This window comes from Octodon degus, unplaced genomic scaffold (genome assembly GCF_000260255.1).
Source record: "Octodon degus isolate 3935 unplaced genomic scaffold, OctDeg1.0 scaffold00103, whole genome shotgun sequence".
In the NCBI taxonomy this organism is placed as follows: domain Eukaryota; kingdom Metazoa; phylum Chordata; class Mammalia; order Rodentia; family Octodontidae; genus Octodon; species Octodon degus.
Genome location: NW_004524679.1, coordinates 3425969 through 3443742, shown reverse-complemented (window position 1 = coordinate 3443742; position 17774 = coordinate 3425969). Strand labels below are relative to the sequence as shown.

The window sequence follows — 17774 nt, the reverse complement described above, 5'->3', positions numbered from 1 at the left end:
GCAAGCACTTATTCCATTGAGCTATCTCACCGGCCTGCAATTTTAATTTTTGAATATTGTTTTCAAATATCTAATTTAATTTTGAATTAATTCACATTTAATTTTGTGAATACTGTTTCATTTTAATTTTTGTTTTATGATTTATACAGTTTCTTTGACTTACATTATACTTAAAAGACATGGTACGATATTTTTTCCCAGTGTTAGAAACTTTAACTTTAAACAGTGTATTTCCATTTTTCCAAATTGACTTTATATTAGATTTTCCTTGTCTTTTACACACACACAGGCACACACATATATATAAAAAAATATGTATATAACCTGACATAAGATTGATATTGTTTTGTGGTAAACTTCAATGACCATTTAAATGGGTTCATCTAATATAATTATACTTTACGTAGTCCTGCATAACTACCATTTTGAGAGCTCTTTATTCTTTATCCAGGACGATTGAAAAACTTCTTTTGCCTTTTGGATTATGGTCTTTGTTATTTTCCATATGATATATCTGGAGGTATTAGAATATGTTGCGTTTGTGTAATTGCAAAATATTTTACTTTTGGTTTTCAAAGGTATGTTTGTGAAGTATAAAATTCAATGAAGATAATTTTTTTCAGTGTTTTGACAAAGTAAGTCTAGCTTCTTACCGACTTGCTATTTTTTTTTGCTAATGTGGAATAAGAAACTATTTAATTTTGTTCTTCCATACCTAATATGTTTTCTTTGTATGTGCTTTAATTTTTTTTCCTTTACAAATAATATTGGACAATTTCATTTTTCTGTATCTTGGTATGATTTTATTTATATTTATTGGGCAAAAGGTTCATTTTCCTTGGAAATATGGTGCTGTAATTTTAACTAAATTCAGAAATTTTAAATCCTTAAATATTTGTTGCCTACCCCATTCTACTTTGAGAATTCTAATTATAGGAATATCAGCTTCTTGATTTTGGTAAAAATGAACTATTATGTGACTGATCTGTCAACTTTTCAGTTTTTTTTGAAAATTTTATTGTTATATTCATTTAAGTTTGTAAATATTTTTACAAAGTGCAATCTATTGTTAGGTTATGTATTCATTTCAGAAATATTTTTCAAAAAATCAATCTGTCTACATCTTATATCTTTCACATATAAATATTTATGTACAATTTTAATTTACTGTATAATTATTATTGATTTTCAACAAAGTTAATAATGAGTTAAAAACAAACATAAAAATAATACAGTAAGAATTGATAGTTTAGATCCTCTCAAATAAAAGAATAGATAGTTAAGAAATGACGGACAGCATAAATAAATCAATATTATTCAGACTTAAAACTAGATAATAAATTTGAAAAAATGCTCAACATTTCTTTCCATCAATGAAATGTAAATTAAAACTGCAAGCCAGGACCATCCTAACCTAGAAAGAGTACATATCATCAAAAAAATTTAAAAATGCTGGTTAGTCATAGGAATAAAGGAATTGTATGACATTGTTGGCGGGAATGTATACTAGTATATTGATAAGAAAATAGTGTGGAAATGCCTCAGAAATCTAAAAATAGGAATCCATTTGTGCTAGGTAGCCCGTCGCAGAGTTGTTTTCTGAAAGAGTTCATATCTTCACATTGAAGTTCACAGATACACGCATATCCATGTTTATAGCAGTACAATTTATAATAGCTAAATTTTAGAAATAATGGGTATGTCCTCCTACAGATTAGTTGATAAGGAAATATTGATATTTATTCAAAATGCATTAGTGTTCTGCCTTAAGGAATAAAATAAACTTCAGGCATTTGTAAGTAACTGGATACAACTTGAGAAAATAATTTTATTTATTTACTTTGTATTTAGTAGAGGTCTACAGGGCCACACTACACAGATCAAACTGGTACTGATTCTACTGTTTTCAGCTTTGCAAGCACTGAGATTGCATGTGTGCAACACCACACCGAGAGTCACAATCACCCTCTCAGCACACCTTGGCGGAAAGGCTGGCATGGCACACCAGAGATCAAACCCTGGTCCCCGCACCTGCCTAAGAAGGCACTTAAGTCATCTGAGTCATATGGCCACCCACGAGAACATAATTTTAAAGGAAATGAGTCAGACAAACAAGCTGAAATGTCATTTTCTCATATATGAGAAACACAAATACAGAGTAAAATAGAAGTTAAACAGGAAAGAGGGACAACTCCATTACATCTCTCAATTACATTATATCTATCTATCTATCTATCTATCTATCTATCTATCTATCTATCTATTTCCCCATTAACCTAAAATATAATTTGTTTTGTCATTGCTTCTTGCAAATAAATATTTGTGGTATTATGGCTGTTTTAAAGAATCTGTTATATATAGGAGTTGCTATACTGTAACATCATGTAGCTCAGTTGTCACTCAACTTTTCTAATCAAGGAGATTATGGAGCCATAAAGGAAAGTGATTGATGCTGTTGGCTGTGCCTAAGGAGAGTCACATGCAGAGAAAACATTCTCTCAGTCTTTCACAGAGAGAAAATTGGTCAAACATTGGCCGTGAATCATCCACATGACTGAAACTGACAAAGGATTCATAAACTGTGCTACAGGGTCTCAGGATAAATCCTGAGGGGATTTGACTGACCTTATCACACAGAAAAGTTACATTTCTTGTTATATAAATCTTACTTTTTCATGGTGTTAACCATCCAGCAGAAAAGTATAACAAAGTATAAAAAGTAAAGTCATATTAATAGGCTAAATTGTAAAAGGCTCAAGTCAACAACTTCGGACATTGCAAGTCTTACTGAAAAAACCACTGCTATTATGGACTACTAGACTATATTGGAATATTTTGCTGAATTCATGCACCTGCAACATTTAAATGACAATGAAATACCCTTCTCTGACAAAACTAATCAAAAAAGTGAGATACAAATGAATGACCATTTTGTATCTGTGTACTCAAAATAGGAGAGATACACAGCTATATTCTTTTAATTCAATGAGTAGAGAGATATGCTCTAATATTGTTTGTGGACAGGATATCCTGTCAGTATCTTGTACAATGAATAACTACTAAGACAACAGTATGCAATGTAATAATTATTGAAACTGTCCTACTAATAGGTTTTGAATCTGTCTCATTGCTATTTATTTCTCAATAAAATTATTTTAAGAAAAAGAATCTGTCATATGTCTTATATTCTGAGAAAATACTATAGACATAATTGTACACAGTGTAATATCATTGTATTACCTTATTGTTCATTTATGGATTTTGCTTTTCTCAGAGAAAAATTAAATTTATTTAATTGACTAATTGACCACAGGGTGTTGAAAATTGAAACCAGGATGTCACTCATGCCAAAAAAAGGACTGTACCAGTAAGCCATATTTCTAGTCCAAGTTTCTCAAAATATATCAATTAAATAATGACAACATACAGATTAAATGACCTCGCATATAATGGCAATATATTACTTAACCACCTCTCAATCATTCACATTCTTGCAGAATCACATTAGTAGCAATGACTCAGTTTTTAACAAGAATTGAAGATGGTAAAATTTTCACTTAATATAATCATTATTTTTGAATATTTCAAACTTTTTGGCTAGGGCCAGCCAAATAGCTCAGCCATTTAAAGCACCCACAAACAGGTGCAGGGGCTAAGGGTTTGATCCCCAGCCTGCCATGTTGGCGCTGCCCCCAAGGGCATGCTGAGATGTTTTTTGAGACTGGGTGTGGTGGCACATACCTGTAGTCCCAGCGCTTGGGAGACTGTAAACAGGAGAATCACTATGAGTCCGATCTAGTCCTGAGACTTTGAACACTCTGCAGACACTTCCATAAAATAAATAAATAAATAAATAAAATCCTCTCTTCTACCTCATTGGGATTATCCCATCCATTTTCCATGACAATTAGGGGCAAATATATAATATTTTTCTCTCAGGCAGAATATAACAACTTCAAACTCTTCCTTAATATGCAACGTAACATAGTAGAAAAAGGAGTAACAACAACAGGTAAATAACATGGCACTCATTAGTCAATGCATCTCAGTTATAAGCATCAATGTAAATGGTCTCAATGCACTAAATAAAAGAAATAGACTGCCACAGTGGATTAGGAAACAAAATCCAACAATATGCTGTATACAAGAAACACACATAATTCATAACAAAATTCATAGGCTGAAAGTCCAAGGATGGAAAACAACATGCAATGCCCCAGCACTTCAGAAGAAAGCAGGATTAGCAATCCTGTTCTCACAGTCTCAACTTCAAACCAAGAAAGATCAAGAGGTAACACTCATAAATATGTATGCACCAAACATGGAGAACCCAACTATTTAAGACAAATCTTAATGGACATGAAAAATCTAATATCCAATGCCAAAATCTTAATAGGTGACCTTAGCACAACCTTACCCCTAAAAGATAAGGCAAGCAGATAAAACATTAGTAAAGTTGTAGCAGAGTTGAATGAGAGCTTGGAACAAATGGACTTGGTGGATGTATACAGAGTGTTCCACCCAACCACAGCTGAATGCACATGTCTTTTCAGCTGCATATGTATCATTTTCTAAAATAGACCACATACTCACCAGAAGACATGAATAGGTATATGCAAGAAAATAGAAATTATCCCATGCATGTCATCTGACCACAGTGCAATGAAAATGGAAATAAATGACAAAAGAAACCAGAAAAAACCTCATAAATGCATGGAAATTAAACAACACACCTCTCAGCAATCAATGGGTAATAGATGAAGTTAAACAGCAAATTGAACGATATCTACAACTCAATGAAAATTCAAGCACATCATATCAGAATTTATGGGGTGTGATGAAAGCAGTTTTTAGAGGGAAATTTAAAGCTGTGAACTCATACATTAGAAAAACAGAACAGGAACAAATAAACACCCTAATGTTGCACATCCAGCAACTAGAACAGGAGGAGGAAATAAAACCCAAGCCCAAAGATGGGAAGAAATCATAAAGCTTAGAGCAGAAATTAATTAAATCAAGAAGAAAATAACTCAAACAAATAATGAATCAAAAATCTTTTTATTTCAAAAATTAAATATAATGTACAAGCCCTAGCTAACCTCATCAAAAAAGGAAAGAAAAAAATCATATATAAATAATGAATTAAAAGGGTGTAATCGGGGCCGGGGAGATGGCTCAGTAGGCTAAGCGCTTGACTGGCAAACTCAGGGATTTGAGTTCAATCCCCGATTCCGCCAAAAAAAAAAAAAAAAAGTGTAATCACCACACACCCAGAGGAAATTCAGAAGATTATAAAGAGTTACTTTGAGTATCTTTACACTAACAGAATAGAAGAAAACAGAAGAAATGGATGGAGTCTTAGAAAGGTAAAAATTATTAAAACTGAATCAAGAAAATATAACAACTCTCAATAACCCAATAACAGCGAATGATACCCAAAATGTAATAAAAATCCTACCAGTAAAAAAAAGTCCAGGTCCTGATGTATGCACTGCTGAATTCTACAAGAAGTTTACGGAAGATATAATCCCTGTACTCCTCAAAAATCTTCAATGTAATTTCAAAGGAAATAACCCACCCAAAATTGCTCCCAGAAGTGAGTATACTGACACCAAAGTCAGGGAAAGACATAACTACAAAAGAGAATTGCAGGCCAATCTCACTAAGGAACATAGATGCAAAAATCCTCAATAAAATACTAGCAAATAGAATATAGCAACTCATCAAGAAGATTATACACCATGACCAGGTAGGATTCATCCCAGGGATGCAAGGACTTTTCAATATTTGCAAATCTATGAAAGTAATACATTATATCAATAGAGCCAAATCGAAAAACCACATGATCATCTCACTTGATGAAGAAAAGGCTTTTGACAAACACCAACACTCATTCATGTTTAAAGTCCTATAGAAAATTGGAATAGACGGCCTCTATTTCAATCTGATAAAAGCCATAATGTATGACAACCAAATGGTTAACATAATTCTAAATGGGGAAAACCTGAAAAGTTTTACTCTCAGAACTGGTACAAGACAAGGATGTTGTCTATCTCCATTCCTATTACTATGTCCTTTATTATTCAATGTAGTTCTGGAATCATTAGCCAGAGCCACCTGACAAAAGATAGAAATAAATGAACAAGAAAAGGTAAAGGAGAAATTAAAATATTATTTGCATTTGACATGATGCTTTACTTGGAAAACCAAAAAAACTCAATTTGAGAAGCTTCTAGAATTTATACACATATTCAGTAGCATAGCAGGTTACAAACTTAACACCCAAAAGTCAACAGGATTCCTCTACACAGATAACAAACACACAGAGGGAAATTAGAGAAACAACACCTTTTAAATAGCGCCACAGTAAATGAAACACCTTGGACAAAATTTAACTGAAGAAGTCAAAGATCTTTTCAAGAAAAATTACAGTACTCTTGAAAAAGAGATCGTAGAGGATTTTAGAAAATAGAAAGATATACCCTACTCCTAGATAAGATGAACCAACATTGTGAAGATAGCCATATTCTGAAAATTGTTATGCAGATTTAATGCAATCTCTATGAAATTACCACCAACATACCTCAGAAACCTAGAGAAATCATCCATAAAATTTATTTGGAACCAGAAAAGACCTAGAATAGCAAAAGCATTCCTGGGCAACAAAGACAAGGCAAGTGGCATTAAAATCCTGACTTGAAAATACAGTATAAATCTACTGTGATAAAATCAGTATGGTATTGGCAAGAAATACACCTAAGGATCAATGGAATGGATTAAAAATGCAGAAGCCTCTGCAAACACACTCAGCCACTTTATCTGTGACAAAGGGACCAAATATATTTAGTGGAAAAAAGATAACTTCTCTAACAGATGAGACTGGAAAATCTGGCTCTCTACATGCTGAATACAAAAGCTTCACCTAGGTCTATCACCATGCAATAAGCAAAAGTTGAAATGGATTAAATATCCAAACTTTAAAACAGAAACACTAAATCTTCTGCAAGAGAAAGTTGGTGGAACTCTTAAAGACAAAGGGGTAAGCAAAGCGTTCTTGAACAATAGTCAAATCTCATGGTTAATGCTTGAAAGAATTAGCAACTGGGACTTTCTCTTATTGAGAAGCTTTTGCAAGTCAAAAAGAACTAACAACAAAGAGAAAAGACAACCCACAAAGTTGGAAAACATTTTGATGGATAAGCACTCAGACAAAGGTCTTTTCTCTAGGATTTATAAAGAACTAAAAAGCATTAGTGTCCCAAAATTTAAGGATCCAGTCCCGAAAATGGCATCCGAGACGAACACATAGTTTTCAGAGGATGAAATTGAAGAAATGAATAAATATATGAACAAATGCTCCCCTTCACTAGCCATGTGTATAATGCAAATTACACTAGCATTGAGATGCCATCTAACCCTAAAAAGAATGGCTACCATAAAGAAATCAACCAACAACAAATGCTAAAGAGGCTTTGGGGAAAAAGGAATCCTCCTCCACTGCTGGTGGGAATGTGAACTGGTTCAACCATTATGGAAATCAGTGTGGATACTCCTTAGAAATCTAGGACTGGAAATCTCATTCCAACTAGCTATTGCCCCTACTGGGAATTTTCCCTTTGCGTCTGAAAACATCATATCATAGTGATATATGCGCATCTATGTTTATAGCAGCACAATTTGTGGTAGTCAAATCTCGGAAGCAACCAAAATGCCAATCACCTGAGGAATAGATAAAAAATATGTGGTATTTTTATACAGTGGAATATTACTGAGCTATAAAGAATGATAAACGCAAAGACTTTATATTTAAGTGGATGTCACTTAAATATATTCTCATAAGTGAAACAAACCAGACCTACATGTGTAGATCTCATATAGTCTCCATTGTAGAAAATCTCAAAAAAGAAATAAAAATAGAAATATATAACATAGTGAAGAGAACAGTGAGAACTTTATATTGGGCAGTGAGAATGGGGCAAGAATAAAAGGTAGGAAATATGACTGGTGCGAAAGCCGTACATTTAAATGCACAAGATGGTTAAGGCAATCATCCTGAAAATCTTCAGTAGGTTTTTGAAACTAACAGTTAATTGGTAGGATTCTCACCCTAAGTAACTATATATACAAATACCTGTGAACTTAGAACCTGCACTGCAGAGTGCAGTGTGCAATGCTAGGGTCATGGTTGGAATGCCTGTCATTCTTATCTTCTCAATAAGTACTGCGTGTCATTTCACACCAATTACTGACATACTGTCTATCAAGTAAATGTTTTTTTTTTAAAAAGGGTAATAAATGAAAAGAAGAGACAAGAATAAAAATATCATAGGACTGTCCTGCTATAATGCCGTATGTAGCTATATTTCTAAATTTCTGTGTAAAATATGTAATGGTTTATTCCTATATTTTAATATTTTTATTTTTTTTAAATTTTTTTTCTCCGTGTTCTATAGGAATTTAAACTTTAACATATCAATAGTTGATGGAAAATACCTGTTTCATGCTATGTCTAAGATGTTTGATATTCAGACAGAGAGTGAGTTGAAGCTCTATTGCCTATGTTGTAGGGAAATAATAATAAGCTTCTATTCTAGAGGCTTAGCAACTGAAGTTTGCAGACTAAAAATTAGAGAAACAGAAGGGCTGAAAGGACAGCCAGCATTTTGGAACTAGACTTTCAAGGTCAGTGAGGACTCAGGACATAAGAGAACCTGTACTCTAACGTAATTCAACTCAGTTGTGTCTCACATTTTCTGATCAAGGAGATCCTGGGGCCAAATAAGAAAGTCATTGGTGATGTAAAGTTTATCTAAGGAGTGTCACATGGCGAGAAAACATTCTCTCAGGCTTTCATAGAGAGCAAATTGGTCAAACAATGGCCATGACTCATCCACATGGCTGAAAATAACAAAAGATCTACAAACTGTGGTACACGGTTTCAGCATAAATTCTGAGGGTTATGACTGACTTTGGAGATACAAAAGTTACATTTCTTATTATATAGGTCTTGCTTTATCTTGGTCTTAATCATCCAGTAGAAAAGTATAAAAACGAAGTATAAAGTGTAAAGTCATATTAATATGCTGATCTGTAAGAGACTCAAGTCAGCAACTGACATTGCCAGTCCTATGGATATCCCACTACTTTTATGGAGTACTAGATTATATTGGAATATTTTGTTGAATTCATGCAATTACAATATTTAAATCACAATGGAATATCTATCTCTGACAAAACTAAACCAATAGAAGGGCATACAAATGCAGGACTCTTTTGTTATCTGTATAGTCAAAACATTTAGGATAGATATATATCTACTTTCTCTTAATTCAATGAATAGATATATTTGTAGTAATAATGTTTGTAGACAGAATATCATGTCTGCATCTTTTACGACAAATACCCACTAAGAAGATAACAATATGCAATATATTAGCTATTGATACTGTCCTACTAATCAGTTTTGAAATTGTCTCATTGCTATTTGTTTCTCAATAAAATTATTTTTTAAAAAGATAATTATAGTAATTTAAATGGGAGATTGAGGAAGATATCAGAAAATGGAAATATGTTGCTTATTCTTGGCTATGCAGAATAAATATAATGAAGTTAATCATATTTCCAAATGTATTACAAAGATTTAGATGGATAAGTAGTTGACCTAAGAATTTCCATCTGGATTTTGAAAATAGCAGTTAATGAGTAGAAATCTTGTCATGACTATCTCTCTGTGCTGATATCTGTGATCTAAGCAACTACATTGAGGACAGCAATGTGTAAAACTGAAACCATCGTTGAAATACCTGTCATGTTGGTCTTCTAAATGTGTACCATTTCTAATGTCATATCACTTAGTCCTATACTCTCTTTAAAGTAAATTTTTTACAAAGGTAATAAATAAAAATGAGAGAGAATAAAAATTTAAGATTTCTTGAAAGCATGTGGTAATATTCAATCATTTCTTCTGTATAACTATATCTGTTAATCTGGGCAAGATTTGACAATAAAAACAGATAATATATATAAAAAAGTATGTCACCTATGTTAATTTAAATTTAAAGATCAACCAGTACAGTTCCTCATTTTAGGGATAAACTATTATGCTTATATTAGGAAAAGGATTCATTTGCCTTGATGTAGAGTGAAATAACATGTTCAAGGAGGAAAAGTAAAACTTGAACAAGTCTCACATTACTCATCATTTGAAATTTAATTGATGCTTTGCCTAGTCACACATATACTAATTACAATATAGTTGCCCTCAAATATTATTATTATTATTATTATTATTATTATTATTATTATTTTAGCATAACTGGGAATTGAACTCAGACCCTTGTGCTTGCCGAGGAAGCACTTATTCCACTGAGCCATCTCCCTGGTCCCAGTCCTCTAATTTTATGCAAATAACATTTATTTTCCTTGAATAAGGACAATGCAGCCAGGGATATGACTCAGTGGTATGGCACCTGCCTGGCAAGTGCAAGATCAGCAGATCAATTCCAACGCAAAAAGGAAAAAGAAAAAGAACAATGAATAACTTCTACCCTGTATTTATTGAGATTTATCATTTCTTTGGAACTTTTGACTCCTGATTAATTGTCCAAATTGATGTTTTCAAATGATAATATCTAGTGTTGGATTTTATGCCTTGTATGTTCTCTGTGCTTAATAAATGAGCTATCAACTGATTTAATCAAAGAGATGGAAAGAGTTGAAACCATTCATTACTTATTGAGGATTTTTTTCTGAATTTATTTCTTTTACACTGCGCATATATTGACTTTATGGTATTAAAATCCATGTATATCACTTTTGTGGGTTATGATAGGACAATATTTCCATGAATATGGACACTGCAATGCCAGATGTGGTACTAAGTATTTTATATCCTTCATTTTTAACTATGATTTTTTTTTTTTTTTTTTTTTTTTGTGGAACCGGGAACTGAACTCAGGCCCTTGCTCTTGCCAGGGAAGCACTGATTCCAATGATCCATCTCCCAAGCCACGATGAAAAGTATTTTTATGTCCCATTCTACACTTAAAATACTTGATATTTCCATTGAGTAAAAGAACAGTCCATTGTCATTCTGTTAAAAAGAGATAGAACAAGGATTATATTTAAATCTGTCTGATTATTCCAGGAGTATAAAAGAGCTAAACCTGAAATATGACACTAGCTTTTGCATGGAAATTTTATCCTAATGGTGAATATAATTAAAATTGTATTATTTTTGATAAGTGCAATTTCAGTGAAGAAAAATAAATTAGACTGTAGGGTTTGAAGAACAAGCTACTCTATCGAAAATAGAATAGCATAGCCTAATCAAAGAAGGCCTCTCAAAGAGAACATTTCAGGTGAAATACTAAACACAAAAAGGTATGTAAACCAAAACTCTGAAGGAGGTGAAATACTTTCTTTACAAAAATCAAACTCAAATGCTTCAGGAGAAAATTATCTTGGTGTGTGTTAGAAATAAAATGCATGTCACTTTCATCAGATCATAAAAAAAAAGAAAAGTGATATAAGATGATAGTGGAAAATATGTATGGTCTACCCAAATTTACTGATCAAGGAGATTATGGGGCCACAGAGGAAAATGATCGATGATGTAAGTGTGCCTAAAGGGAGTCTCATGAAAAGAAAACATTCTCTCAGGCTTTCACAGAGAGCAAATTGTTCAAGCAATGGCAGTGACTCATCCACATGGCTGACACTGACAAAGGTTCTACAATCTGAGGTACAGGATCTCAGGATAAATCCTGAGGGGATTTCACTGACCTTATGAAACCCAAAAGCTACAACTCTTATTGCATAGGTCTTGCTTTATCTTGGTCTTAACCATACAGCATAAAAGCATAAAAGTGAGGTATAAAAAGGAAAGCCATATTAATATGCTGAGCAGTCAAAGGCTCAAGTCATCAACTTCTGACAGTGTCTGTCCTATGGATAATCCACTATTATTATGGACTACTGGAGTATATTGAATTATTTTGCTGAATTCACGCACCTACAATATTTAAATGGCAATGGAATACCCATCTCTGACAAAACTAAAAAAAGGGGATATAAATGAAGGACCATTTTGTATCTGTATATACAAAATAGTTAAGATAGATATACAGCTGCTATCTCTTAATTCAATAAGAAGAAAGATTTTTACTAATAGTGTTTGGACAGGTTATCATGTCTGCATCTTGTAGTATGACAAACCAGTATGAAGAGAGCAATATACAATATATTAATTATTGAAACTGTCCTACTAATCTGTTTTAAAACTCTCTCATTGCTATTTGTTTCTCAATAAAATAATTTTAAAAATTTTGTTCTAGATAATGTTGTCACTAAAATCCAGATAAGAAATTTCACTTTGGTTCTCCATGCAGTGGAAATCACTAAAATATTGTAAAGAGTATAGGATACTGTTATAGCTTGTGTCTAGTTGTCCTCACAAAGCCTTATACAAGTCATGGGGTGGATATGGAGGATCAACACATGACTTGTGGGGTAGAGACAGAGGACCAGTGCGGGGCTTGAGGGGCAGGGTCAGAGTCAAGAACTATTAAACTGGCAATAGGTGCTGTCTCCCTAGTTTGCAGGTTCTCTTGGAGGTGCAGAGCAGGTCATCCTGGACACGATAGTTCTCCAGCTTCTCCTCCAGACCCTGTAGCATGGAGCACCAGTTTCTGTGATTGAAGCCATCTCAGGTAGAGAGGAGCTATTTGGAGAAGACACAGGCATTGACTCTCTTTCCTGAGCAAATAAGGTCCAATGTGTTGCTAAGTAATTCAGGGTTTTTCAAATTATGAAACCTTCAGAAACTGTGAACTAAATAAACCCTTCCTTCCCTCATTGTGAATGTCAGATATTTGTCTCAGCAATGAGAGAAGAGTAACTAAGACAGATAGGGTCACAGAAAACTTTCACAGTAGTCCAGAAAAAATGATAATGATGATGTCAGTTGGACCATAATATGGTAATGACAGAGATGTGGAAAAGAGGACTCGTTTGTGATACATTTTGGTGGCAATGTAGCCACATCTTATTGAATGATAACATGTAAGAAGAGAGAAAAATGCAAAACACTGATTACATCCATGTATTAAAAGATCTATGTTACTTGATGTTTGTCTTTGTTCTTGTTATTTGTTATTTTTGCTTCTTTAAAATAAAATAATATATGAAAGATCAGTTGGTTGAAAAATTTTGACATTTAAAATGACAGTGAAGCCTGGAAGAGGAAACTATTTTGCAGTAGATTAAAAGTGGTGTTGAAGTAAAGCCATATTAATATGCTGAGCTGTAAAAGGCTTAAGTCAACAACTTCAGACATTGCCAGTGCTACAGAAAACCCACTACTATTATGGACTATTGAACTATATTGGAATATACTGCTGAATTCATGCACCTACAATATTTAAATGATAATGGAACACCCTTCTCTGACAAAGCTAACCAAAAAAGGAGGGTACAAATGAACGACCATTTTGTATCTTTATATTCAAAATATTTACAATAGATATACAGCTGCATTCTCTTAATTCAATGAATAGAGAGATTTGTCTGAATAGTGTTTGTGGACAGGATATCATGTCTGCATCTTGCACAATGAATAACCACTAAGACATTAATATGCAATGTATTAATTATTGAAACAGTGCTAGTAATCTACTTTGAAACTGTTTCATTGTCATTTATTTCTCAATAAAATTATTTTTAAAAATGAAAGTAAAAGTGGTGTTGAAAAATGTCAGATTGAGATCTTACAGTGGAATTTTTCTACAAACAATTAGATTAAGAATGTGAAACTCCATGGGAAGATGAGAACCATAGATTAATTTTTGAGTCATAAAATTGTAAATGGTATTTAAAGCCATTAGATTGTACCAACTCAAAATGATACATTGTACGTAAAGTAGGTCAAGGAGAAAGCTGTGAGTCATTCCATCAATAGAAGAGGGGACAGTAGAAAATGCAATAAATATGATTAAAACCTAGCACATAGTAGAGATAAAAATAGGAAAGAAAAGCATCATAGATATGAAGTAAAGCATATGCTTCCTTGAGATAATTTAGTATAAACTCTGTTAGATTACAGACTAAGACAAGAGGAGAAGACAAACAGTGGGTATGGATGAAAGTGTGTATTTGGTAGCCTTTCTATTAGGGGTAAATGTTTTCTTTTATTAATCTTTTTTACAAGACAGTGATAGAAAACAGAATGAGAAATGATGCAGTATTTCACTAAACAAAGTAATAGGAATTCAACAATTGTTGCTATATTGAATGATGTTATCTTTAAGTTAGTTGCTCACATTATCAGATATAAACATGTAGGATTGATTTAAAGAAAAAAACAGAACACTAACAAAAATGTTTTAAAAATTTAAAAAAGAAATGAAAAGCATTAACTTCTCCTTTCAAAAGACCAGCTAGAATTGGCAGTATATTTATCTAATTTTTTCCTGCATATATACCTAAATCTATCTTTTTCTAATTTTCATTTGTCTTTTTCTTCATATGAGTTTTTCCTTCTCATTGGTAATCACTGAAAGATAAGTTATCAGTGAAGTGGCAAGGATGAAAATGTCTAGCTGGACTACTAATGCCCATAGAAAGTTTAAGACGTAGACTTGGCATGCATTAACACAATGCTCTTCCTTATTAAAAAAATATTAACACTTGATAACAATTTCTTCATCTATATTTCACTTGAAACTGACTTGAAAAAACAATCTAGCTGTTTAAGTGTTCTTATGAATGTATTTTGAAAGTTATCTTCTGTGTATTTTCACTTCTTGCAAATTTTCTTCCTTCCTACTGCCTCCCACCCATTGATGCACTTCTTAAAGTTGACAGAAGCTATAGCAAGATTATTCATCTGCTCTTTCTCAAAGCACACTTAATCAGAAAATTGAAAGAAAATAGACTTCAAACACAGGCCTTTTGAGAAACTAAAAATATAGTTTTAATTTCCAAAAATAAAGTTAACTTATTAAATGCAAATAGAGTGAGGTACATAGTGTTATTATAAAGAAAATATAGATAAAATTTAGTTTTTAAGGTAAAGGAAATTCCCCATCACACTAGAAGAGGCAGCATCAACAGTTCAAGTAAGACAAATAAGAAAAGGAAAAGAGGTATGATGAGGAGAAAGAGAAAGAAAAAGAGAAAGAAGGGATCATGGTGGACTTGGGAAATAGCTCAGCAGAATGAGTGCCTGCCTGGCAAACACAAGACCTGATTTTATACCTGGTACAAAAAAAAAAAAAAAGAAAAGATCAAGGAGAAGGAAGAGAGGTAGTGATGTAAGAGAAAAAGAGAAAGACAAAAAGGGAAAAATGAATATGATAAGCTTAATATCAATACCCAGCAATAGTTACAGATCTCCAGAGTCTATCATAGCATAGTGCATCAGTTCTACTATTCTGATAACAGACAACAAAGACAGAGAAAGCAGAGGAAACACTCTGATGTTCAGAAAACATTAGGATGGATTACTCTTCAACAAATAGCAGAGAGAGATTGAAAGGGAGATCAACACTTCATTGTGGATCAGGAATTCTTTAAAAATTGAAATGTTGGCCGGGGAGATGGCTCAGTGGAATAAGGGCTTCCTTGGCAAGCACAAGGGCCTGAGTTCAATCCCCGGTTCCGCAAAAATAAATAAATAAATATTGAAATGTCTATCTATCTTTCCCTACAAAACCAGACTACTTAGGAAAGGGATATAAAAGTTTATTTGTTAGATAACAAAAATATGTTATAAATTGAGAGTAATTACATTCACAGTGATAGAGTAAATCTGACTGAGTTTGTTAGAAGCAAAGGAGTGCTATCTACTTCTGGAAAGGTAACTTTTGTTTTCTGGTATCAACAACGAGAAGGATGCACAACAGTTTTAATTTACATGCAGATTAAAAAAAACTTAAAATTTACACATCTTAAACTTGGTATGCTGCATTTTTACTATGTCTAGAATTTAATTAATTTAGATTTGCTCAATTTTACTAACTTCTCAGGTAATATTTCACTTAAAAGCTCTTGTAGGAATTTCATTAAATTTTTATTTCTGTTTTTGCTTAGTATAGAAAAATAATTTTTGTAAAATTATTCTAGTGATTTAAAAAATTATAGTCACATTACTTCTCTGTAGTCACAAGTCACCTGTATACTGCAGTCTGTTCTACATTTTTTCAATTTTTATTTTTAATTAGTATATATTTGCAGTACCTAATGATTTTATTTATCATTGAGAGTTGATACATGTACATAACACATCTCAATTAGATTTTTATCCCCTTCTCATCCTCTCCCTGAATTTTTTGGTCCTTTTTCATGAAAGATCAATCTCCTTATATCCCATTATCTTCTATTTTGTGGTTCTTTTGTTTGCTTTTTTTTTTTTTAGATTCCCAACATAGTAGAAACCAGGTAATATTTGAGTTTATGTACTGGTCTTTTAAAAGTTTAAAATTTAATTACAAATATTATGAGTGACTCTGAAGCAAACTATCTTTTTAATGCTAAGTCTCAAATTTGTCAAAAGTGAAAGATAACTATTCTTCAGAGAATGGAAGCATTTTTTAAAAAAATTTTTTTAAACTTCCAAAGGATTTTTTTTGGGGGGGTGTAGAATCTGTTTTTTTTTTTTTTTTTTTTTCTTTTTGCGGAACTGGGGATTGAACTCAGGCCCTTGTGCTTGCCAGCGAAGCACTTATTCCACTGAGCCATCTCCCCAGCCCCATTTTTTTTGATGGCTCAAGATGCCTTAACAGTAGGTCTGGAATGGTTTGACTATCTGGGGATGGAACCACAGCATTCTGAGCCTGACTGCTTTGTTGAAGCAATCACTTAAACAGCTGAGCTAATGGGCAGGTCTACTGAATACATTTAAAATTTAAAAATATATTTCATCTTAAAAACTGATTTGACCTATAAAACAAGCAGAAAAAAAAAACATACCAAAGGAGCATATCTTGGTTTTGGAGGTGGAGGAGGCACCTGGCACTGACAGAGACGTTTGATCCTAGGTAGAGGTAGAAAAGGCTCACAAGGAGGCAGTGGTGGTCTTTCTCTTGATGGAGGAACTCTACCTGTACTTGGTTTTTTCCCCTTTTCACTGAACGTCGTCTTTTTAGATGACATTCTAAGGCCTCTCTTCAGTTCAGATACTCCCTTCCTGGAATCTGTAGATGTGGCATCTGAGTCAACAGCACCCTTTTTAGATGCAGCTGTTTTTAGTGATTTATCTGAGTCAATATCAGTGGAGTCTGTGTCCTTCTTTGCTTCTTTCTTTGCGTCTTTCTTTGAAGCTTTCTTTTCCTGCTTTGAACCTTTCTTGCCCTTCTTTAATTCTAATTCAGACTCACTTTCAGTAGACTCTGCAGCCTTTTTTGCATCTTGCTTCTTGTCAGCTTTCTTTGAATCTTTCTTAGTTTTATCATCTTTCTTGCCCTTTTTGGCATCTCCCTCAGATTCAGTATCAAGATCAGTAGAAACTGAGTCTTTTGCGGCAGCTTTTGTTTTGCTATCTTTCTTTTCTTTTTTGTCATCTTTCTTACCCTTCTTTGACTCTACCTCAGATTCAGAATCAGTAGGAGCTACGTCTTTTTTTCCATCTTTCTTCTTGCTGTCTTTCTTTGAAGGTTTCTTATCTTTTTTTGCATCCTTTGTGTCTCCAGATTCAGCATCTGTAGATTCTGCATCCTTTTTTGAATCTTTCTTCTTGTCATCTTTCTTTGAACCTTTCGCATCTTTCTTTGCACCTT

The 17774-nt window shown here is 33.1% G+C and overlaps 1 protein-coding gene across 1 annotated transcript in view; it reads right to left on the bottom strand.

Annotated features, from left to right (window-relative positions):
• Cylc1 (cylicin 1) overlaps positions 1-17774 on the bottom strand; it is a 98753-nt gene that overhangs the window by 7369 nt on the left and 73610 nt on the right. Inside the window, exon 6 of the mRNA XM_023723780.1 lies at positions 16969-17771. Within this exon, the coding sequence (XP_023579548.1) occupies positions 16969-17771 (803 nt within the window). The remainder of the gene's footprint in view (positions 1-16968; positions 17772-17774) is intronic.